Genomic DNA, 25,675 nt, shown 5'->3' with positions numbered 1-25,675 from the left:
CTGACCTAAACTATTTCCATTTTTAATTCATCCTGCCAAGCCATTATCCCTTGCCTACCCAGAATCTACCACTCACCTATATTCCAGTTGGATGGCTAATTAACTATCTCCATGTCTTTAGGACGTGGGAGGAAACCAGAGTACCCAGAGGAAATGTGCACAGTCACAGTGAAAATTCCAGACAGCAGCTGAAGACTGGATTGAAACAGGATCCCAGATGCTTAGAAGCAGCAGTTCTATTTGTTGTATCACTGTGCCACCCCACTAAGCACTTGCAAGGAAAATAGGGCAGGTATTGAATAGATGCCGGCAATGGAAGAGGGCTCGGTAGGATAACACTAAATTAACAACATAAATAGCATGCATATTATAAATGCTGCTTTGGTACCATGGCCAAGACGGAATCGTATTTCAGACATTCAAGAACCACAGTGCTAATGGGCACAGACACATGAGGATAAAGCATATTCAAGAACTGGAGAGAAAAGCAAGCTTGTAGAGTGGTTTGCAAAAATGTTGGGCTCAGTGATTTAATTGTAGATTCAGAGGAAGGAATCATGACACAACACAAACAGAAGTCAGATGTATCCAAGACACTGCTTGTAGGAACCAGATCTTGTAATGGAATTTGCCAAGGACATCTTAACAACATTCAATTATTTTATGTAACATCCAAAACCTTGGAAAGATAGTAAAATAAGCAATTGGAATACTACCTACACTGCAAAATCAGTTCATTTCAAATGAGAGAACATATCCTAATTGGGGTGTACATCAGTATAAAATTGTCTCTTGTTAAAGGGAAATCTGATGGACAGGCTCTCAACAGCCACAACCTTTAACGTGCATTAGGGAAATATGAAAGGAAAGTGACATTAAATTTATCTTCATGTTTAGAGAAATTTCTTGATATTGACAAGTGAGACTTGCAATATGGTTTCTGGTAAAGAGAAGTGCATTTTAAAAAAAGAAATAATCCATAACTTTGAGGACAGGACAGGGATTCCCAATTGGGGTCCACAGATACCTTAGATAATGGTTGGGGTTCATGGCATAAAAAAGATTGTTTTACTTTCCCAAACCCAAATAATATTCTAAAATACAGAGAGCAATGCCATGCAATTCTGGGAACTGTATGGAAAATGCATCTTGAGCTCCCATTATGGTGGCTCTTAATAAGTCTGCACAGATTTGAATTAAGAGAGGTCTCTATTCAGAAAAGAAGTTGAAATTACTTACAAGTACGTTCTCTTATGTTTAAGAAGCACATGGCAATGTTATCTTTTTAATATCAGATAAAGAACGCTATAATAATACAAACACAATAAATATAAACACATAAGATAGCTTATATATATATATAGATTGATTGTATGTCCATAAAGTGATGCTAGCCACATGAGAGACTGTACATAAGGTGACAGGCAGGAACTGATAAAGTAGACATGCTAAGTCGTTCCTTTAAGTTTTAATAAAATTCAACTCTGTTGAATTTTAAAGAATCATTACATAATAAAGCATATTTTACACATATATAGTCAGTCACACAAGTTATTTTATATCATGAAAATATTAAGTGAATGTTGTGTATAATTCTTTGCAATAAATTCCTTCGAAATGAAAATTGCACTTTTCAATACGTAACTACAATGATTAGTTTGCTTTCAACAGCTGAAAAAAAATTGAAATAAAAACACTGTTTCCAAAAAAGTGAAGCCAATGTTTTGCTATTTTCACCAGTTGTATTACACAAACACAGCTCTCAGTTTTAGCTCTAAGTTTTATTTTCAATGAGTAGCCATGGTCTGTTTATAGGAACAGACATGGCATTATGTTAAAACTGTGATGGGTTACCATAGACTCTACAATAACAAGGTTTCTACTAGCTACACATAACTGCTCCACGCATTTTTGTTTCACTTCAAAATTCCTTGTGTTGTTCCTTAAATAATATAAGCTATTAAATCAACAACTTCTAATTACACAATTTTGACAGATGAGAAAATATTGCATTAATTGAAGAATAACATTAATCAGCTCAGTTTCAGATTACATAACACTAAGAGGTGATGGATAAACTCTTATGTGATGGCCAAGTTCTAATAAGGCCAAAAATACAGTATGTAATGATATGGAAGCGGAAGTAGGAAGTAGTCATCAGAAGAAAGGAATTGGATGTTTGTACTTGAATGATATGCCAAATTTATTTTGCTTGATAAAAATGACTGGAGAATGAGATAACCATATAACAATTACGGCACAGAAATAGGCCATCTCAGTCCTTCTAGTCCATGCCGAACTCTTACTCTCACCTAGTCCCACCAAACTGCACTCAGCCCATAATCCTCCATTCCTTTCCTGTCCATATACCTATCCAATTTTACTTTAAATGACAATACCAAACCTGCCTCTAACACTTCTACTGGAAGCTCGATCCACACAGCTACCACTGTCTGAGTAAAATGTTCCCCCTCGTGTTACCCTAAACTTTTGCCCCTTAACCCTCAACTCATGTCCTCTTGTTTGAATCTCCCCTACTCTCAATGGAAAAAACCTATCCACATCAACTCTATCTATCCCCCTCATAATTTTGAATACCTCTATCAAGACCCCCCTCAATTTTCTACGCTCCAAAGAATAAAGACCTAACTTGTTCAACCTTTCTCTGTAACTTAGGTGATGAAACCCAGGTTACATTCTAGTAAATCTCTTCTGTACTCTCTCTATTTTGTTGACATCTTTCCTATAATTCGGTGACCAGAACTGTACACAATACTCCAAATTTGGCCTCACCAATGCCTTGTACAATTTTAACATTACATCCCAACTCCTATACTCAATGCTCTGATTTAAAAAGGCCAGCGTACCAAAAGCTTTCTTCACCACCCTATCCACATGAGATTCCACCTTCAGGGAACTATGCACCATTATTCCTAGATGCAAGCAGTAAGACAAATTTATAACCAAGTGTTCAACAAAAATGTTTTCCAGTGTTTTACTGAGATAGTGAATGGAAATTGATTTGAACATAGAGGAAAATTTATAATTTATTTGGAAAACTAATATTCCAATTCAATGAATTTTCCATGCCAAAACTTTCATAATTTTGATTTAATATGAAAAATTCACTTCAGTTAGAGAGACAATGGGCCTATTTTTCAGCCTTGTCTGGACATAAGTTAATAATTCTGGCCTATTATCAGACATTCATTCTGACTTTTTTATATTGGATTATATTGGACACCATTATAGTTGGCTCATCAGATGATTGCAGTTTCCATTCTGCTGAAGTTGGGAATTCTGATAGCGCTTCATTTTGCACAATCTTCTCAGGACATGAGAAGGAAAACAATGATGGCTGCATCTTCATGCACACAAAGGTTTATGTATTTGGCGATTCCTATTCTAGCAATTTTTGGATTACACTGTGGCTTTGATAAGATCAATTTTAAAGTCTAAAAGAGGTTAAAAGAACCTCATTTCTTCATTCTTTTCCCATTGAAAACAGCTAAGTTGTGATGACTCCTGAGACAATATTCATGATTTTTAAATTGCAATTATCAGGTTAAAGTACAGTTTTGTATGCTATGTAATAAACACTCATATAACTGGTGGATATGGAATGTATGATCAAGCAGCATTTTTGAGTATGATATTTTTAGATTTGGATGTATGGCTGCTTTCATTAAATTGCACCTTGCTAAACTTGTGACAATGCTGAAGTCAGAGTCCTAGAGTCATATAAAAGTAGAGCACAGAACCAGGCCCTGTGGCCCATCTAGTCCATACCAAGACCATTTAAGCTGCCTACTCCCATCGACTTGTACCGGGACCATTGATGTCAAAATCCCTACTATCCATGTACCTATCCAAACTTAGCATAAACGTTGAAATTGAGCTCACATGCACCACCTGTGCTGGCAGCTCATTCCACACTCTCACGACCCTCTGAGTGAAGAAGTTTCCCTTAATGTTCCCTTTAAACATTTCACTTTTCACTCTTAACCCATGACCTCAGGCTGTAGTCCCACCCAACCTCAGTGGAAGAAGCTTGCTTGCATTTACATTATCTATATCCCTCATGATTTCTTAAGGTTGTTATAGCTGGGGGTGGTAATGGGGACAAGCTCCCACTACCTGTTAAATGCTCCCAAAGGCATACACCTCAAGTAGCCTCTCACAACCAAGTCCAGCTCCTGGCCTTCACATACGGCTTAGCTACTAAGGGTGGCAGAATCATTTCTACTGAAAGGAAAAGGGACAAAGGCAGGTTACTGGCACCTTAAAACCAGTCGCTTTGGGCAGATGGGACTCGTCAGCCCTGGTTGGCAGCTCTTCTAGGAGGAGAATAGCTCTGATCTCAAACCTTTGCTGCCTTGTGGCTATACCCACTCATGGGGAAGGCTTTAGAAGTAAACCCAGAGCAAAAAATCCAGAGTCGGATTCACTAAGGCAGTCCCACGTTGAATTCAATGCTGACTGGCAACCCCTGCAATGCTTCTGGTACCAATCTGTTTTGGTCTCTGCCAAACTTTGGGTTCAACAGATGCATGGAAAGGGGGAGTTTGCTACATGGGCAGCAGCTTGCTCTCCATATTGTACTGCCCAGGCTTGTGGAGCTAGACAGCCAGGATGCCATTTCAATGGTCAACTCTGACCAACGGAGGCCTCAGATACCCCTCATAATTTTATATACCACTTTCAAATCTCCTCACAATCCTCTACATTCTAAGGAATAAAGTCCTAACCCATTCAATCTTTCCTTATAACTCAGCTCCTCCATACCTGGCAACGTACTTGTAAATTTTCTCTGTACTCTTTCAAACTTATTTACATTTTTCCTGTAGGTAGGGGACCAAAACTGCACGTAATACTCCAAATTAGGCCTCACACAACTTTAACATAACTTCTCATCTCCTGTACCCCAATACTTTGATTTATGAAGGCCAATGTGCCAAAAGCTTTATTTACGACACTATCTATGTGTGAGACCACTTCCAATGAATTATGGACCAGTATTTCCAGATCCCTTTGTTCTACCACATTCCTCAGGGCCCTACCATTTACTGTGTAACACCTACCCTGGTCAGTCCTACCAAAGTGCAACACCTGCCCTTAACTGAATTAAATTCCACCAGCCATTTTTCAGACCATTTTTCCAGCTGATCCAGATCCTTCTGCAAGCCACGATAACCTTCTTTGCTATCCACTACACATCCAATATTGGTGTCATCATCAAGTTTGCTGATCCATTTAAATAACATTATTATTCAAATGTTGATGACAAACAACAAAGGACACAGCACCAATCCATGCAGCACACGAGTAACAGACTTCCAGTCAGAGAGGCAACCACCTACTACCACTCCCTGGCATTTCCCACAAAGCCAATGTCTAATCCAATTTCAAACAAGAGAAAATTTACAGATGTTGGATATTCAAGCAACACATGCAAAATGCTGGAAGAACTCAGCAGGCCAGGCAGCATCGATTGAATAGAGTAAATGGTCGATGTTTCAGGCCGAGACCCTTCATCAGGACAGGAGAAAAAAAGATGAGAAATCAGAGAAAGAAGGTAGGGGAAGGGGGGATAGAAATACAAGGTCGTAGGTGATATATGAAACTGGAAGGAGGGAGGGGTGAAGTAAAGAGCTGGGAAGTCGACTGGTGAAAGAGATAAAGGACTAGGGAAGGGGGAATCTGATAGGAGAGGACAAATGTCCGTTGAAGAAAAGGAAGGGAGAGGAGCACCAGAAAGAGGAGATGGGCAGGCAAGGAGATAAGCTGAGAGAGAGAAACGGGAATGGGGAATGGTGAAGGAGGGGCATCATTGGAAGATGGAGAAATTGATGGTCATGCCATCAGGTTGGAGGCTACCCAGATGGAATACAAGGTGTTGTTCCTCCAACCTGAGTGTGGCCTCATCACAGCAGTGGAGTAGGCCATTTTGAAATGGGAATGGGTGGCCACTGGGAGATTCCACTCTTTCTGGTGGACAGAGCATAGGTGCTCAGTGAAGTGGTCTTCCAATCTACATTGGGGCTCACCGATATACAGGAGGCCGCACCAGGAGCACCAAATACAGCAGATGATCCCAACATCCTCACAGGTAAAGTGATAGAAACGTAGAAACATAGAAAACCTACAGCACAATACAGGCCCTTCGGCCCACAATGCTGTGCTGAACATACAATTACTTTAAAATTACCTAGGGTTACCCTTAGCCCTCTATTTTTTTTAAGCTCCATGTACCTATCCAGGAGTCACTTAAAAGACCCTATCGTATCCACCTCTATGACCATCGCTGGCAGCCCATTCCACGCACTCACCACTCTCTGCATTAAAAATTCTCTTGCTAGCCATTTCAGCTTTGGGAAAAAGTGTCTGACTATCCATATGATCAATGCCTCTCATCATCTTATACACCTCTATCAGGTCACCTCTCACCCTCTGCCGCTCCAAGGAGAAAAGGCCGAGTTCACTCAACCTATTCTCAGAAGGCATGCTCCCCAATCCAGGTAACATTCTTGTAAAGCAAACACAAGGAAATCTGCAGATGCTGGAAATTCAAGCAACACACACAAAATGCTGGTGGAATGCAGCAGTCCAGGCAGCATCTATAGGGAGAAGCGCTGTCGACGTTTCGGGCTGAGACCCTTCGTCAGGACTAACTGAAAGGAAAGATAGTAAGAGATTTGAAAGTAGGAGGGGGAGGGGAAAACGTGAAATGATAGGAGAAGACCAGAGGGGGTGGGGTGAAGCTGAGAGCCAGACAGGTGATTGGCAAAAGGGATACAGAGCTAAAGAAGGGAAAGGTTCATGGGACGGGTGGCCTAGGAAGAAAGGGGGAGGAGAGCACCAGAGGGAGATGGAGAACAGGCAGAGTGATGGGCAGAGAGAAAAAAAAATCAGGGATGGGGTAAGAAGGGGAGGGGCATTAACGGAAGTTAGAGAAGTCAATGTTCATGCTATCAGGTTGGAGGCTACCCAGCCGGTATATAAGGTGTTGTTCCTCCAACCTGAGTGTGGCTTCATCTTGACAGTAGAGGAGGTCATGGATAGACATATCAGAATGGGAATGGGACATGGAATTAAAATGTGTGGCCACTGGGAGATCCTGCTTTCTCTGGTGGACAGAGAGTAAGCGAAATGGTCTCCCAGTCTGCGTCGGGTCTCACCAATATATAAAAGGCCACACCGGGAGCACTGGATGCAGTATACCACACCAGCTGACTCACAGGTGAAGTGTCACCTCACCTGGAAGGACTGTCTGGGGCCCTGAATGGTGGTGAGGGAGGAAGTGTAAGGGCAGGTGTAGCACTTGTTCCGCTTGCAAGGATAATTCTTGTAATTATTAATTGTAAGACTACATTCTTGTAAATCTCCTCTATACCTTTTCTGTAGTTTCCACATCCTTCCTGTAGTGAGGTAACCAGAACTGCGCACAGTACTCCAAGTGGGGTCCGACCAGGGTCCTATATAGCTGCAACATTACCTCTTGGCTCTTAAACTCAATCCCCCAGTTATTGAAGACCAATGCACCATATATCTTCTTAACCACAGAGTCAACCTGCGCAGGAGCTTTGACTGTCTTCTGGAGTTAGACCCCAAGACCCCTGTAATCCTCCACACTGCCAAAAGTCTTATCATTAATACTATATTCTGCCATTATGTTTGGCCTACCAAAATGAATCATCTCACATTTATCTGAATTGAACTCCATCTGCCACTTCGCAGCCCAGTTTTGCATCCTATCAATGTCCTGGTGTAACCTCGGACAGCCCTCCACACTATCCACAACACCCTAAACCTGTGTGTCACCAGCAAATTTGCTAACTACCCCTCCACTTCCTCATCCAGGTCATTTATAAAAATCACAAAGAGAAGAGGTCCCAGAACAGATCCCTGAGGAATACCACAGGTCACCGACCTCCATGCAGAATATGACCCATCTATAACCACTCTTTGCCTTCGGTGGGCAAGCCAATTCTAGATCCACAAAGCAAGGCCCCCTTGGATCCCATGCCTTCTTACTTTCTCAATAAGCCTTGCATGGGGTACCTTATCAAATGCCTTGCTGAAATCCATATACACTACATCCACTGCTCTTCCTTCCATCAATGTGTTTAGTCACATCCTCAAAAAATTCAATCGGGCTTGTAAGGCACGACCTTATGATGTGCTTGGTGGTGGGATCTCACTGGAGTTGGTAGAAGTTATGGATAATTACGTGCTGGAGTTGGAAGCTAGTAGGGTGGTAGGTGAGGACAAGAGGTACCCTAAACCTAGTAGGGTGGCAGGAGGATGGGGTGAGGACAAATGTGCGCAAAATGGATGAGATGCAGGTGAGGGCAGCATTGATGGCGGAGGAAGGGAAGTCCCTTTCTTGGAAGAAGGAGGACAACTCCTTAGTTCTGGAATGAAAAGCCTCATCCTGAGAGCAGATGCGGTGGAGTTGGAGGAACTGTGAGAAGGGGATGGCGTTTTTACAAATAACAGGGCAGGAAGCGGTATAGTCCAGGTAGGTCTGAGAATCAGTGGGTTTAGAAAAGATATCAGTAGATAAGTTGTTTCCAGAGATCGAGACAGGGAGATCGAGAAAGGGGAAAGAGGTTTTGGAAATGGACCAGTTAAATTTGAGAATAGCGTGGAAGTTGGAGGCAGAGTTGATGAAGTCAACGAGCTTTGCATGGGTGCAGGAAGCAGCACCAATACTGTTGTTGATGTAGTATAGGAAAAGCTGGGGAATTATGCCAGTGTTGGCTTGGAACACAGACTGTCCCATGTAGCAAACAAAAAGGCAGGCATAGCTGGGACCCATGTGAATGCCCATGGCTTTTCCTTTTGCTTGAAGGAAGTAGGAGGAGCCAAAGGAGAAATTATTGAGCGCGAGGACAAGATCCACCAGATGAAGGTGAGTTGTGTTGGAGGGCGACTGGTTAGGTGTGATGTGCAAAGAGAAATGGACAGCTTAGAGGCTTTCCTGATGGGGGATGGAGGTCTTGAGGGACTGGACATCCTTAATTAAAATAAGATGATTGGGGCCAGGGTACTTGCAATCACTGAAAAGATCAAGAGCATGTGAAGTGCCATGGATGCAGGTAGGGGAAAGAGTCATCACTGTGGGCTAGAGAGTACTTGCCAAAGAAGTAGGCATGAATACAGAGACGGGGGAAGAAGAGCTCAGTGTCATAGCGGGCGCAGAACTCACTGAGGTGTGGGTGCAGGGGGACAAAGGTGAAGCCGTTACCGAGGGCAGAATGTTCTGCCTTAGAGAACGGAAGGTCAGAGGGGATAGTGAAAACTGATCATGGATGAGAGCTGGGTTTGGGAGGGGGAACCCAGGGTTGTTTTGCCTGAGGGGAAGAGAGGTTTGGGGTGTTCAGGGATGGTGGGGTGAGAAGATGGTATCTCCCAGGACCCAAGAGCTGGTGGTGGGACCGGAGTGCCATGGGATTGCAGAGTGGTGGTAGGGGAAGGAGAAACTGGGTTCCAGCGTCAGTGCATAAAGTCCAACCTGAAGGTGCTGTTCATCAAACACCAGCCTGGAAATGAGGTGGGGTGTTGCGCAATAGAAACTTTGAAGATGTCTGAGGTTATTAGAACCTGCACTGATGGCAGTAGAGTCTAGGTTCTGAATCTGCTCAGGATTGATAGAACTGCTGAAGTGAGGATGAGAAGAACCCTACCACTGGTGTGGGGATGGGATGAGGGCAGACATGAGTGAAATGGAAGTGATGCGGGTGAGGGCAGAGTTGTTGGTCGAGGAAGATACGCCCCTTTCTTTGAAGAAGTACATATCCTTAGTTCTGGAACGAAAAGCCTACCACCAAACACATCTTTCCCTCCTTGTAAACAGACCACACTGAGCAGAACAATCTTTTTCCACATTTCTTTTGAAACTAATAGCATTATGATCACTAGATGCAAAGTGTTCCCCTACACAAACTTCTGTCACCTGACCTGTCTCCTTCCCTAATACAGTGAAACCCCGATTTAACGTGATGAGTCATTGGACTCCATGTCCATGTCAATCCATACTCCCCCTCCTTCAGCCTTGTATCCCTTTTGCCAATCAACTTCCCAGCTCTTAGCTTCATCCTTTCCCCTCTTGTCTTCTCCTATCATTTCTGGTCTCTCCCACCCCTCCCACTTTCAAATCTTTTACTATCTTTTTTCCGTTAGTCCTGATGAAGGGTCTCAACCAGATGCTGCCTGGCCTGCTGCGTTCCACCAGCATTTTGTGTGAGTCATTGGACCATTTTTTTGCTCAAAATGGAACAAACTGCTAGAAAAAGAAAATATTTTTCTGTGAAAGATAAGCTTCACTTTGTAGTAGATCAAGTATTGCACACTCTCTCGTGGTGACTTCTATGTACTAAGGAAACTTTCTTGAACATTTAACAAACTCTATCCCATTTAGTCCTTTTGCAGTATGGAAGTATACAGTATGGCAACACTTGCCTCATACTGCATTGGTCATTGATGCAAGATGATGCATTTAATTGTATGTTTTAATGTACATGTGACAAATAAAACTAACCTTTATCTTTAATCTTTAAAAAGTTAAAAACTGCAGGTTGCAAGGAAAGTGATAAAGTCGATCCTAAGTGGTTCAGTGGCTGAAGGAATGGATAATGTTTGACCTGATAGACTGTAAGACAATCCATTTTCTTATCCTCACCTGCTTATCACCTCTGTCTGCTGTTCCTCCTCCTTCCCTTTCTCCAAAGGTCCACTCTCCTCCCCTATCAGATACCTCTTCAGTCCTTTATCTCACAACTTCTCACTTCATCACCCCCCTGCCCCACCCACACGTTCCTCCTTGCCTCGCCTCACCTTTGACCTGCCAGCTTGTACTCCTCCTTCTTCTCCCCCACCCCCACTTTCTTATTCTGGCTTCTGCCCCCGTCCTATCCTTTACTTTATTGTCACCAAACAATTGATACTAGAGCATACAATCATCACAACAATATTTGATTTTGCACTTCATGCTCCCTGAGGTAAAAATCGAAGTAAATACAAAAAAAAAATTAATTATAAATCATAATTAGAAAATAGAAAAGGGAAAGTAAGGTAGTGCAAGTCAGGTCCGGATATTTGGAAGGTACGGCCCAGATACAGGTCAGGATCCATTCAGTATTCTTATCACAATTGGATAGAAGCTGTTCCCAAATCTTCATGCTCCTGAAACTTCTCCCGCAGGGAAGAGGGACAAAAAGTGTCTCAAGGGGGTCGCTTGCCTCCCTGAACCTTCTTGGAGACAGCAAAGTGTCAGATTGCTCAATTGGCCTGAAAACACACCATCAAATTATAGATCACAGGCCCCAACAGTACCAGAAACATATTTAAAAAAAAAGATGTAAAAGAAGTAAAGGAAACAGGTCTGTGGACCATCTGAAAGATGTTGTTTGAGGTGGCGTTGCTTGCTGTCATTAACAGCAATGGCCAGGACAACAAATTAAGTGTTCTCCTTATGCATTATGTGCTTGAATGGACCTGCAAAACTGATGGCTAAATGGGTTAATCATGGAAATTTAAAATGCATACTTCCATACATGTTGCCCACAGAGAGAAACCACAGTGCATGTAGCATTGATGTGAATTGGTGTTTGACTATATTTGCTGCATCTTCAAAATAAGAATATGTACAAGAAGGTCAGAAATAGAATCGGAAGTTGGCTTTTCAGTAACTCCCTCTGTCCTTGTACTACATCCCATTATTCCTTTAACATTCTATCTGAACGGGAACGGCAATTCTACCCGTTATATTTCAGTTCTACCAGTGAATATATATGTGTAAGATTTATTTCTCAAATCATTATTTTCAACATATCCAGATATCCATGCTCATTGCAAAATTAAATCTGGTATATGCAATGAGAAAACAACATGCATTTTGACCAGATCAGCAGATCTTATTGGAAGTACCTAGATCTGTTGAGCCTCAGAGGACAACCCTCAATTGTTTAGTCATTGGGTGTATGCCTTAAATTCTTCAAAGGACAGATAGTTGCACATGTTCTGCTTGCACCTCTCATTTTCCCTGATGGAGGGAGGTCCAGTAGGGAGTGTTCCTAACTGGAAATGTCCACCCATCATATAGCTTGACTGTGTACTTTCCTGTGGTTATGCGGTCTTTCTAGTCAAAGGGACATCTGATTTAGCTCCACCTCTTACAGCTGCAAGTTCTGTGAGAACCACTGCCTTTGCGATTCTCAACATGGTGAATAATCACCTTGAGTCATACTCACACGTTATGCTCTGTCTAACTGTAGAGAAGGCCTGGGATTGTGCCATTCAAACAGTATGACTTTTTGCACATTGTTAATGAGAGAAACTGCTTCCCAGCAAAAATCCCTGCATAAATCTATTAGCTACACAGATTAGAAAATGAGGCATGGGATAAGTGGAACCTTGGCTGTTTGGATAAAAAAAATTAGTTTAAAGGAAGAAAGCAGAGGGTAGTTGTGGAAGGAAAGTATCCTGTCTGGAGGTCGGTGACTAGTGGAGTGCCACAGGGATCTGTCCTGGAACCCCTGCTATTTGTGATTTTTATAAATGACCTGGATGTAGAGGCGGAAGGATGGGTGAGTAAGTTTGCGGATGACATGAAGATTGGGGGAGTTGTGGATGGAGCTGCAGGTTGTCGAAGGTTACAGGAGGATATAGACAGGTTGCAGAGTTGGGCAGAAAAATGGCAGATGGAGTTCAATCTGGATAAGTGTGAGGTGATGCATTTTGGAAGGACAAATCAGAAGACTGAGTACAGGATTAATGGTCAGTTACTTAAGAGTGTGGATGAACAAAGGGACATTGGGATTCAAATCCATACATCCCTCAAGGTCACTGCACAGGTTGATAGGGTAGTTAAGAAGGCCTATGGGATGCTAGGCTTCATCAACAGGGGAATTGAGTTCAAGAGTAGAGAAGTCATGTTGTAACTCTACAAATCTCTGGTGAAACCGCACTTAGAGTATTGTGTTCAATTCTGGTCACCTCATTATAGGAAGAATGTGGAAGCTATGGAGAGGGTGCAGAGGAGATTTACCAGGATGTTTCCTAGTTTGGAGAATAAGTCATATGAGGCAAGGTTAGCAGAGCTGGGACTTTTCTCTTTGGAGCATAGAAGAATGAGAGGGGACTGGGTAGAGGTCTACAAGATTATGAGAGGCATAGATAGGATGGATAGTCAGTACCTGTTTCCCAGGGCACCAATAGCAAACACCAGAGGGCATATGTACAAAATTAAGAGAAGTTTAGGGGTAAGTTTTTTACCCAGAGTGCTTGGATGACTTGCCAGGGATGGTGGTGAAGGCTAAAACATTAAGGGTATTTAAGAGCCTCTTGGACAGGCACATGGATGAAAGAAAAATGGAAGGTTATGGGGTAGTGTGGGTTTAGTACTTTTTTTAAGGATTATATGGGTCAGCACAACATGGGAGGGCTGAAGGGCCTGTACTGTGCTGTAATGTTCTATGGTTCTACTTTGCCCTTAATATGGACCATCTGATGTTACAAGGAACTTTAAAATATAAAAGTTCTTTCCAATAACAATGGGAAAGTCTTACAAAGAGGAGAATTCAAATGCAGTATTACTACTGGCTCCTGGAAAGTTTTCATGTCAGCTCATTACTCAAGCATGCGGAGAGGAAGGAGAATGCCTCAAACTTGCAAGAAAACAATTTTGGCCTTTCAAAACTTCAGTTCGCATCAGTGGCCTGTGATAACTTGCACTTACGTAGTATATTATGTATCCTCAAAATATCCTAATTTATTTTAGAATTTCTGAATTATTTTTGAAACCAATCACAACCAAGGTAGACAATTCTAATGCTCCCAGGAAAGAGTAGATGATTTGTGATGTCATTGGTCTGGAATAAATGACAGCCAAAGCTCCCCTCATCTTCTTCAAAATGCTGCAGTATACTTAATATTAGTGGCAAATGAAAGCTCAGTTCAATTTTCAGTTGAAAAATGGCAAATCCAACATGTGGCGCTCAGTCCCTAGTTACTTAATGTGAGGAAGATAAGAACTGAACTACAGAAAGTATTTGGCATTCTGCCGATTGAGACTGATCAGCAAAAAACTGATTACAGAATTCTCAAGACAATGCAGCTGCTGTTTAAGCTGCTTATCCATTAGCTGCATTTTTAAATTGCAGGTCCTTATGTAGGTTTTACTTACTTCAAGGTTGAAGCCTATGGATATTTTAAATATTTTATCATGTTATGCCAGGATCAATCTATCAACCTTTATAAAATATTTTCTTTCAAACCATATAATTTCCACATTATTAAATAAAAATTATTTCTGGAGGATCCCAACATAACTAATCTCAGCAGATAATAAATGGTTCTGTCAAAACTTGGCTTTGATGTTGACTGCATGAACACTTAGATTACTATATTGGCAATAGTTGACCATACTTTACCTCATGATCAGATCAATTGCTTTATATTCTATTTTTCTGACTGCAATTTAATTTCAGTTTCACTGAAAGATCACAACATCACTGAACATTACTGAAGGACTGTAATCTAATATGGTAGATGGTTTAATAAAATTTACAGAATTTAACATTTGCTTCATATCTAAACACTTTGACAATTTAAAAATAATAGTTTTCTTTTTTAATGCCTTTAAGAAAACCACTGCTATTGTATATGCAGTTTAATAAGTATATCAAGTCCTTAACAAATACATCAAAATAAATTTTAGTTTAGTGACATATTGGTTTATATCTTATAAACACTCAATAAAATGAAATGAAATCAGGATTTGATTTGTGATTTACAAATTTCCTCAGAGATATAAGCAAATGGTCCCAATAACTTGGTGTTAGATCCTTTTATGTCTTGTTGGCACTGGGAATGCAAAATAAAAACAATTTCAAAGAACCGAACAATAATTGATATTACTGGAATAAGACTGCAGGGACACAAATTTCAGCTGCAACTATTAAACACCTGTGCTTTCACCTGTTATTGAACTGTTTCAGGCCATTACATTTAAATTACTTTACTTTTAATATGGCTCATTTCTCATATGTATACATAATAACACACCAAGAAGTAAACCATGTTAATGAACACTAAGACATATGAACAAGTGCATGTATGTGCAATGACAAAACAAGCACATGGCATCATAAAAGCAGCATTCACATGAAAAAAAAATTTAACAGGCTATACATATTTTTCACAAGAAAGAATGCAATTTGAAGAAAAAGAAAATAAAGTTCATTTTACTGCAAAGTGATACTTAATTATAGTGATTTGGGTTTTGCCAGTGGTTATTATTTATATAGAGATACATTGCAGAATAGACCTTTCCAGCCTAACAGTGCTGCCCAACATTCCATCTATTTAACACTAGCCGAATCACAGGATAATTTACAATGACCAATTAACCTGCTAACTAGTAAGTCTTTATTTGAAGCAAAGCAGCTACTTTTGAATCTGTTAGTATTGGACTTCAGACCTTTTAACCTTCTGCCTGATGGTTGCTATGGAAAGCTGGTGATGCACCATCAATAACTCACTCTGAGACGTAAGGCGAGATATCGGCTTTTATTGACTGGAAGAAGGAACCAAGAGTGAGTATCCATCATACTATGTCCTGGAGACTGAGGCCGAGCGTTAGGCCTCAGATCGCCTTTATACAGGGGCCTGTGGGAGGAGCCACAGGAGCAGTCAGCAAGGGGGCATGTCCAGACAGGCACATAGTTCACCACAGCTGGCATAGCCTGGATGGTGGGAATATTTGATGATAGATGTTGCCTTCTTGAAGCAATGCTTCCTGCGGATAATGTCAATGCTGAAGAGATGATGAATTGGGAAATGTCCGCCACTCAATGCAGTTTCTTACGTTCCTGTTCCCTAACTTCCTAACAAAGTAAAGATGCTGGCCTGCTTTCCTTATGATTGCATCTGTGTCCTGAGTCCAAGACATTTCATCCAATGTGTTAGTAAGCAGGAATTGAAAGCAGCTGACCCTCCATGAAAGCATGTTTACCCTCCTTCCTCTTCAATAAGCAATTGTTTAGTTATACTAAATACAAAGTATGCTGCAGATGCTGTAGTCAAATCAAGACATACAAAAAAGCCGGATGAATTCAGGTCAGGCAGCATCTGAGGATGCTATGGTACCATTCAACCAGGTGTCCTTTTTGGCTCTGCTAAGCTGACTCACCTCTACTTGTGATCCATCCAACAACAGTAGAGTAATCAGTAAATTTGAAAATGGCAACAGAGGTGTGGAAAGCGAGTAGAGCAGTGGGTTAAGCATATAGCCATGAAGTGCACCTGTGTTGATGATCAGTGTGGAGGAGGTGTTAATACCAATCATCAGCTACTGAAGTCTGCTGATGGGGAAGTTGAGTATCCAGTGCACAAGAGGCTGCAAAGGCCCAGAAGCTTGATGATGAGTCTGGATGGGATAATAGTATTGAATGCTGACTGTAGTTACTGAACAGCAGCCTGGCATGTAGTGCCTATTGTCCAGGTGATCAAGTGCAGAGCAAAGAGCAGAAGAGACTGCACCTGCCTTTGACCTGTTGTGACTGTAGGCTAATTGGAATCGATCCAGCTTATCTCCGTGGCCGGTGTTGATTCATGCCATATCAAATCTCTTGAAGCACTTCATTATGTTTGATGTAAGCAATAGCAGACAATATATGTATGTTGAGAAACAATGATATTGTTTCATTCCACCTATATATCCATGAAGCTTTCAAAGGAATGTTCTGCCTTTACCACCTTTTGATAAGGAACCTTATAATACTCCAAAGAAAACAAGTTCACCCTGTTTGATCTTCCTCATAGTTTCAATTTTGCAGCCCTAGCAATGTCCTATTAAATTTCACCAGCATTTACTACAATGTAATTGTTTTTATTAAAGTTGCCTGTGCTCCAATCAGCTCTGTTTATAGTTCTGGCATAATTATTTGCTCTTATATTCTATGATTTGATTAACAAAGGAAAGGAAAATATACCTTTTTAACAACTTTGTTTTTTGTTAATATTGATCTATGGACATACTACTTGTAAAGTATTTTGTGCCTTGGACCCACAGGAATGGTGCTTCATTTAGTTGTATGTGTGTGTGGCTGAATGATTCGAATATGAACCCACAATGGAATCCCAGTGTTAACAGCTATCTAGTCAGTCAATCATTGCTCTTTGATTTATACTTCTGACACATTAGTATCAAAGTTGCTAAAGTGCCTTGGGTCTGTTTTGATTACCTCTCCATGCAGTGCCTTGTCAAAAGCATTGCTGATATTCCTGGGGATCAAGGCAAATGTACTATCCCTCCTAGCTATTGACTCAAAGAGTTCAAAAAGTTAATTAGGCAGGATCTTTCCTTAATAAATTTATGTTGACTCTCCCCAATTAAAGGTTTAAGGCTTCTTTTAGAAGTGATTCCAATAATTTTCCCACCACAAAAATTGCAGTGACCAATTTTATCCTTTCTTCTCTTTTTAACAACAGTGCAATATTGTCATTCCTCCAACCAATCCTCATCTTTTCTGCAGCTGTGGAGGATTAAAAAGATGGTCAGGGCAACTGCAGCTTCCTTCCTTGCTTTTAACTTCTCAAAATAAATTTAACTCAAGCAAATTGCTAATGGGTGAAAAGTAACAGTATAAAGCAGTAGAAATTAAATTCCCTCATCCATTCACATTAATATGTCGGTCCAATTTGTCTTTTTAATGTACAACAATAACAATGATTTGTGATTTAAAAATTTACTATTAACAATCTTTGAGACTCATTTTTAGTTGAATAATTTTGGCTCTTCATAATGGTATAACCAGCCAAAAATGTTTGATTAAAAATGAGACCCAAAGAAAATTGAATTAAATTCCATCAGACTTAGGTTTTTATTATTGCTACCTTAAAGAAAGAATGAAATTTAGATGTAGATGAGTTAAAACTGAATTCTAAAGGACTCTAGTGTATTGAAGTTATTGAATTCAAATCTCAGTACTAAAGGATGAATAGTTAGTCACATTTGAATTTAACTTTATTTTGCAACCTACATTCAAGAGATTACAATATTTAGCAGATTGACAGTTTTATAAGGTCACATTCACACCTCATTTCAATCCTATAATTTTAATGCAATTATTAAATAGGCAAAAGAACTCACTCCTCTGGTTTGATTGCAAGTTCTAATTCGCGGCCGTGTTCCTGAAAACCGAACTGCTTGCGCAGATGATTCAATGTCAAGTTTTTACAGAACAGTGAAGTTCTCTCACTGACATATTCATGCAGTATTCACACTTTGCCTTCCCATAAATTCTTCACCAAATTCCAATAACACATTCTCTCTACTCATATTTCTTTGTTACATTCATTGAACATACATTTATGCTGAGATCGCATTTACAAAATATTGCTCAAGAAGTCTTTGCTCAATATTTTAATCACTTTCTGGATGAGGACATCTCTCCTCTAAATTCCTGACAAAATTTATTATCAACTGTCTTATAGTTTTGACCCCTGGTCTTTTTGCAAGTGGAAATGTCTTCTTTACATGGCCTATTAGTGACGTCAATGGAGCTCCACCAAGAGGGATTTCTTGCAGATCGGTGGTGGTTATTTAAAAAGGGAACTTTGAGAGTGTTTGTCCATTGTATGTCACCTATCAGCATTATCAGTAGAGCTCTAAGAACTAAATAAAAGTACAGAAAGGATAAGTGGAGCAGGTATTGTCGGGAGTAGGCTAGTGGTGAGAGTAGAAGTGACAGGCTTTGGCTCAAACCAGGCTTCGGCTTGATGTAAGGTGTCTGTTAAGGTTTCCTTTTTGTTTTTTTTCCCCTTCTTTACTGTTCTATTTAAATGGCTGTGGTGTGCTCTTTGTGCCAGATGTTGGAGAACTGGGAGACCCAGAGTCTCTTGGGGAACTACATCTACATGAAGAGGGAGGGGGCAGAGGCCCTATAAAGAAGGTGGGGGGAGGGTGGGAAGGAAAAGGCTGGTAGGTGCCAGGTTAAAAACCAATCAGAGGAAAGATCAAGGGGTGAGGGAGGGGAAGCAGGGAGGGGATAGGCAGGAAAGGTGAAAAAGGAATGTAAGGGGAAAGCACTATGGGTAGTAGAAGAAGGCAGAATCATGAGAGAGGTGATAGGCGGCTGGAGGAGGAGGCAGAGTGAAACTGGGATGGGGAAGGGAGAGGGAGGGTATTACAGAGGGAGGAGCTGGCTGAAATTGATTGGAAAAGAACACTGGCAGGGAGAGGAGCAATGGCTGGAATTTCTGGAAGCAATTCGGAAGGCACAGGATATATAGAACCCAAAAAGAAAGATGACACACAACCGTGGCTAACAAGAGTAGTCAAAGCCAACGTAAAAGCCAAAGGGGGAGCATATAACAGAGCAAAAATTAGTGGGAGGTTAGGGGATTGGGAAACTTTTAATAACCAACAGAAAGCAAGCCATTAAGGTAAAGACACTAGCAGTATCATGGAAGTTCCAGGTGCCAGGGATCGTGAAGGGTGTGAAGTTACCATTACTAGAGAGAAGGTTCTTGGGAAACTAAAAGGTCTTAAGGTAGTAAAGTCACTTGAACCAGATGGTGTAAATCCAGGGTTCTGAAAGAGGTGGCTGAAGAGATTGTTGAGGTATGAGTAATGAACTTCCAAGAATCACTAGATTCACTCAGAATTGTTCTGGAAGACTGTAGAATTGTTACTGTCACTCCACTCTTCAAGAAGGGTACGAGGCAGAAGAAAGGAAACTACAGACCAGTAAGTCTGACCTCAGAGGTTGAGAAGATGTTGGAGTTGATAATTAAGGATAAGGTCTCAGGGAACTTGGAGGCACATAATAGAATAGACTATAGTCAGCATGGTTTCCTCAAGGGAAAATCTTGCCTGACAAATCTGTTGGAATTCTTTAAGGAAATAACAAGCAGGATAGATAAAGGAGAATAAGTGGATGTTATGTACTTGGATTTTCGGAAGGCCTTTGACAAGGTGCCACACATGAGGCTGCTTAATAAGCATGGTATTACAGGAAAGATTCTAGCATGGATAAAGCAGTGGCTGAATGGCAAGAGACAATGAGTGGGAATAAAGGAAGACTTTTCTGATTGGGTGCAGGTGACTAGTGGTGCTCTACAGGTCTGTGTTAGGACTGATTCTTTTTATGTAATATGTCAATGATTTGGATGATGGAATTGATAGCTTTGTTGATTTTGAGAAAGTAGGGAGGCTATAGAAGGACAAGACAGATAAGGAGAATGGGCAAAGAAATGGCAGATGGAATACAGTGTCAGGAAGTGTATGGTCATGCATTTTGGTAGAAGAAATTAAAGGGTTAACTATTTTCTAAATGAAAACACAAATAACAGATGCAAAGGGACTTGGGAGTACTTGTGCAGGATTCTCCAAAGGTTAATTTGCAAGTTGAGTCTGTGGTGAGGAAGACAAATATGTTGTTAGCATTCATTTCAAGAGAGCCAGAATGTAAAAGAAAGGATGTAATACCGAGACTTTATAAAGCACTGGTGAGGCCTCGCTTGGAGTATTGTGAGCAGTTTTGGGCCCCTTATGTTAGAAAGAATGTGAGAAGACTGGAGAAGGTTCAAAGGAGGTTCACAAAAATGATTCCAGGATTAAATGGCTTGTCACATGAAGTGTGTTTGATGGCTCTGGGCTTGTATTCACTAGAATACAAAAGAATGAAGGGTGACCTCAATGAAACCTATTGAATGGTGAAAGATCTTGATAGAGTGGATATGGGTTTCCTATGGTGGGAGGGTCTAAGACCAGAGGACACAGCCACAGAAAAGTGGGTTGTCCTTTTAGAACAGAAATGAGGAGGAATTTCTTTAGCCAGAGGGTGGTGAATCTGTGGAATTCTTTAACACAAGCAGCTGTGGAGGCCAAGCCTTTATGTATGCTTAGGGCAGATATTGATAGATTCTTGTTTGGTCAGGGCATGCAGGATTCCAAGGAGAAGGCAGGAGATTGGGGCTGAGAGAAAAATTGGATCAGCAATGATGACGTAGAAGAGCAGACTCAATGGGTCAAATGGCCTAATTCAGCTCCTATATCTTGTGTTCTTACAGTCTTATCTCAAAAAAGTAAATTAATAGTTTGAGGTTTTACTAGGGAATAAGAATCAATCATTTGGAAAATTGCTAAACTATTGCTTATTGACTACAGTTATGCCTTCAATATTATACTGCCAAGCATACTCAATCCCAAGCTCCTAGACCTAGGATTCAACACCTCCCTTTGCAACTGGATCCACTACTTTTTGACCACCAGATATCAATGAGTAAGGATAGGCAGCAACATTTCTACCACAATTATCCCCAAGGTACTCCACAAGGCTGTGCCCTCAGCCCTCTATTCCCTATACACCCATGACTGTACAGCCGGATTCTACTTTATCCCCATCTGTAAGTTTACAGATGATGCCAATGTAGTGGACCAAATCTCAAATAGTGATGAATCGGAGGTGGGGACCCTGATAGCACTGTGTCATGACCCCAACTTTTCCCCCAAAGTCATCAAAACAAAAGAGTTTGTTACTGATTTCAGGAAGGGGGCTGTGCATATGCTGTTTATATCAGTGGTTATGTAGTCAAAAGAGTTGATGGCTTCAAGTTCCCAGGAGTGAAGATCACCAAATGTATGTGGTCCAACCATGTGGCCTCCTTGACCAAAAAGTGCACCAGCATCTCTACTTTGTCAGGAAGCTAAAGAAATTTCATATGTTCCTTTTGACCCTTACCGTTTTTTATTGCTGCATCATTGAAAGCAACCTATCTGAATGGCAACTGCTCTGCAAGGAAATGCAAGGAACTGCAGAGAGCTGTGGACAGAGGTCAGCATATCACAGAAACAAGCCTTCCCTCCATGGGCTCTGTTTGCATGCTTTGCTACCTCAGTAAAGCATCAACATAATCAAGAATCCCATCCACCCCTCCCCCATTGAGCAGCTTGAAAGCACATACCACAAAGCTCAAGGACAGCTTCTATCCTGCTGCTACAAGACTATTAATTGGTTTCCTAATATAATAAGATGGATTCTTGGCCTCATAGCCTCACAATCCACTTCATTATGGCTTTGCACCATACTGTCTATTTGCACTGTACTTTATCTGTCATAGTAAAGCTTCATTCTTCATTGTTTTCCCTTGTATTACCTCAATAATATGATTAAATGATTTGCATGGATGGAATGGAAGATGATGTTTTTTTACTGTAACAACAGTAAACAAATCTGCAAGCCCGGCATTATCAATGTACCAAATGTTACAGATTATTGGAATTTTACCAAAGTTGGGCATTTTCACTGAAATTTTGTCACAGCAAGATGGTTAGATTACCAAATGGCATGATTGATATTTAAATATTAAAAGCAGAGTGGAACTTGTAACAGATATACATAGTTTCTAATATAATTTCTAAATAGCCACTCCTTACCCACATCATTTCTTTGCCATACTAAACACACTGAATTACACAAGTTTCTACTGATTACACATGTAACATTACATATTGAACATGACTGCAGTTCAGCTCAAGGAAATTAAGGCATTGTGACTAAAATATTTTTTGATAAATGCCATAATGTTTATTAGACGCCATACCATAATGTGCGGCATGGTAGCAGAATGGCTAGCACAATGTTTCTGTTATGAATGTGAAGCAACTCTGAGGGGCCGAAGGGTACAAAGTCGCCCCCCTCCTTTTTGAGAATCGCAAGATCACTATTATTTCAGGTCTGAGACCCAGGAAATGAGAGGGATACACATCATGAGGGAGAGAGACGCAGAATACACAATCAGGTGGAATGTGTCCTGACATCAGCTGAACGGAACCACTGATAAAGGCCATTGTCTCTTGGAGACGGAATTGTGTATTGAGTACTGTACTATTCATTGAAACCCCTCAGGGGACAACCAGAGTGGTCTGGTTGAGGGATTGCATCATCCCAACCTGATTGACATCTGAGACCCCGTGAGTAAGGATAAAAGAGGGGTCAGGGGAACAACCCCTTTAGACGCACCAGGAGAAACACTAGAAATCCCGTGACAGCGTTTAATAGCGAAAGCTGGTGGGGGGCTCATGTGTGTCCTCCCTTTGCCTGGGGTGGCGAGCTCACCACGGAAGAACGGTTTAGCTAAAGCAGAGGCCACAAGTGAACGGCCACGTCAACGAGACTCCTGATGGATCGAAATCATAAAGGAAAGCCTGCAAGTTTTTCTCCAAATCTCTCTCTCTCTCCAACAATTGCAACACAGCGGTCCCCAACGGCTACAGCCTGCATGAACTGAGTGAACTTTATATTTCCATTGGACAATACATTATCCCCTAGACAACGATAGAGCTTATTTCTTATTGATTATTATTATATCCGCACTTTTAGATTTAGTATTGACGACGTATATTATCTGTATATTTGCATTGATATTATTTTTGTGTATTTTTACTAATAAATACTGTTAAAAATAATATCATCAGACTTCAACGGACGTCTCTGTCTTCGCTGGTAAGTGACCCAGTTACGGGGTTTGTAACATTTCACAGTACCAGCAACACGGGTTCAATTCTTGCCGCTGTCTATAAGAAGTTTGTATATTCTACCTGTGCCGTGTGGGCTTCCTCTGGGTGTTACGCATTCCTCCCACAGTCCAAAGATGTACCAGTTGGTGAATTAATTGGCCACTAAAATTGTCCTGTGATCAGGATAGGGATATATTGGGGGTTATTGCTCAAAGGGCTGAATGGGCCTATTCGTGTTGTATCACAATAGCTAAATAAATAATTGAATGAGATTTTTTTTAAATTCAATTACCACAAACAAAATTCTTATCAAAATTTCAGATAATTGGATTTAATCTTTTGTGTAATATGTCCTTTTCACTTACAATTATTGCATTAATCTGGGTAAAAGATATATTAACTACTTAAGATTTCTATTCTCATGGAAATTAGTTGTTTATACCATAATAATAATATTTGGAATGGCAGAATACCATCTTTAAATCACCCATGTTGAACCACGGGACTTTTCTTACTATCAAAGGAATCATCCAGAAATCCATTGAAATGATCTGGCTTGGTTACAAGAACTGACGGAAAACACACAAGCACTTAAAAAGTGTTCTGTATATTTGGTTAAGAGTTGGATGAAGTGATGGTCCAACAGCATTTCTGTTTCAACAAGATCTATTCTGGTCAATTAAATGCTTTAGTAGATATCATCTCATACTACTAGAATAAAATAAACTACATGAAACTTCAAGATTTTTGGCAACATCGGTGTTTCCCAAGCTTTTGTGAGGTATGTACATTTTAAAAATCAATTATTATAAAAAATATTCTTTAGGGAGCACATTAATTAAACTCAAAGTACATACCAGCAATGTACAATTTTTAAAATAGTCTCTTCTTTATGATCAATCATTGGCTATTAAGTACTTTCAAATATTCAAATTTTGGAAAATGCAATGTAAATGCATATTAATTCTATTCATAAGCTGATAGGCATAATAAATATACAAATTGTAAAATATTCCATTTGCAAACAAATGTCTAATCTCATGAATACTTTTAATTGTAACTATCTATTAAAATTTGATTATGACCTTAACTACAGTTTTCCCTTAGTTACTTTTCAAGTAATGCTATCATAATGAATCAGGCAATTTTAAAAGCATTCTATTTATTGAATTTAATATTGTAAAAGACCATGTAAATTACAAATACATCCATTTGTATTATTCTTAAGTATTATTTGTACAGACACACAGCTAAATACATCTTCCTCAATACCACACACACACTCCCTCCAAGAAGTGCATATTAATCATGTTTTAAATATGATAGCTAGCTATTGTAGAATCTAGAGGCAGCTTTCTCCATTTCTTGAATTGCAAATGAGTGAATATTCTCATTCACTGATAATGGTCAGCCTAATCAAAAGTAGATTTCTTTAAAAGAACTTTACTTCTGCTTGAATTGCATCTTCAAACATTTCCAGGAACAGCAGGCAATAAAACAAAGAAGAAATTGATTGTTTGAAGTGTTGGACCTGGAATGCACTGTCTAAAAAGATGGTGTGATCAAAATCTATGAAAATCTGTAAAGAAAACTCATAACGACTTGAAAAAGAGTGCAGCAAAGTAATAATAAAAGCTGGCACTTGCATTATTCTTTTATATCTGAGTATCACACCAAGGAGAGTTTTGATATTCATATATCTAATGCATACTTTATGAGCTCTGCCATAATGAATATATTTAAAGAAATTACTTTACTAAACAAGCTTTTGTTTGCAAATGGTTGCATTCATTTCAGTGGAATATCATTTTCAAACAGTCAGAAGAAATTCAAATAAAAAATAATTTTAGAAGAAAAACTTTTCTTATAATTGGTAAAGTATGACATTGATGTCACAATCAGTAAATTAATTAGGGAAATATTATTGTCTTGATATATTTCTAATATTCTACAATATTTTAATACAACAGAAGGTAAGATAGATAGTAAGAATAGATTTGTGGATTAAAATAAAGAAGTAAACAGTCATATAAATTATACAAATAGAATTATAAAATATTTCTGCTTCTAATGCTAAACTTAAACTTTTACTTGCTACCATATAGAATCTCGGGAAAAATAAATCAATTGTTAAGATTTTGGTAC

General features: G+C 40.0%; 2 protein-coding genes across 6 annotated transcripts in view; one reads left to right on the top strand and one right to left on the bottom strand.

Annotated features, from left to right (window-relative positions):
- Nucleotides 1-1,697, top strand: part of ecm2 (extracellular matrix protein 2, female organ and adipocyte specific) — a 43,174-nt gene extending 41,477 nt beyond the window's left edge. For both annotated transcript variants that reach the window (XM_059944621.1, XM_059944619.1), the window contains one exon: nucleotides 122-1,697. In XM_059944621.1, the coding sequence (XP_059800604.1) occupies nucleotides 122-172 (51 nt within the window). In that variant the 3' untranslated portion in view covers nucleotides 173-1,697. The remainder of the gene's footprint in view (nucleotides 1-121) is intronic.
- Nucleotides 1-25,675, bottom strand: part of cenpp (centromere protein P) — a 401,228-nt gene that overhangs the window by 88,451 nt on the left and 287,102 nt on the right. The gene's annotated exons all lie outside the window — the stretch shown is intronic.

Source organism: Hypanus sabinus, chromosome 19, assembly GCF_030144855.1.
Source record: "Hypanus sabinus isolate sHypSab1 chromosome 19, sHypSab1.hap1, whole genome shotgun sequence".
Taxonomy (NCBI): Eukaryota; Metazoa; Chordata; class Chondrichthyes; order Myliobatiformes; family Dasyatidae; genus Hypanus; species Hypanus sabinus.
Note: the sequence above shows the minus strand (reverse complement) of the source record. Positions and strands in the feature narration are given on the sequence as shown.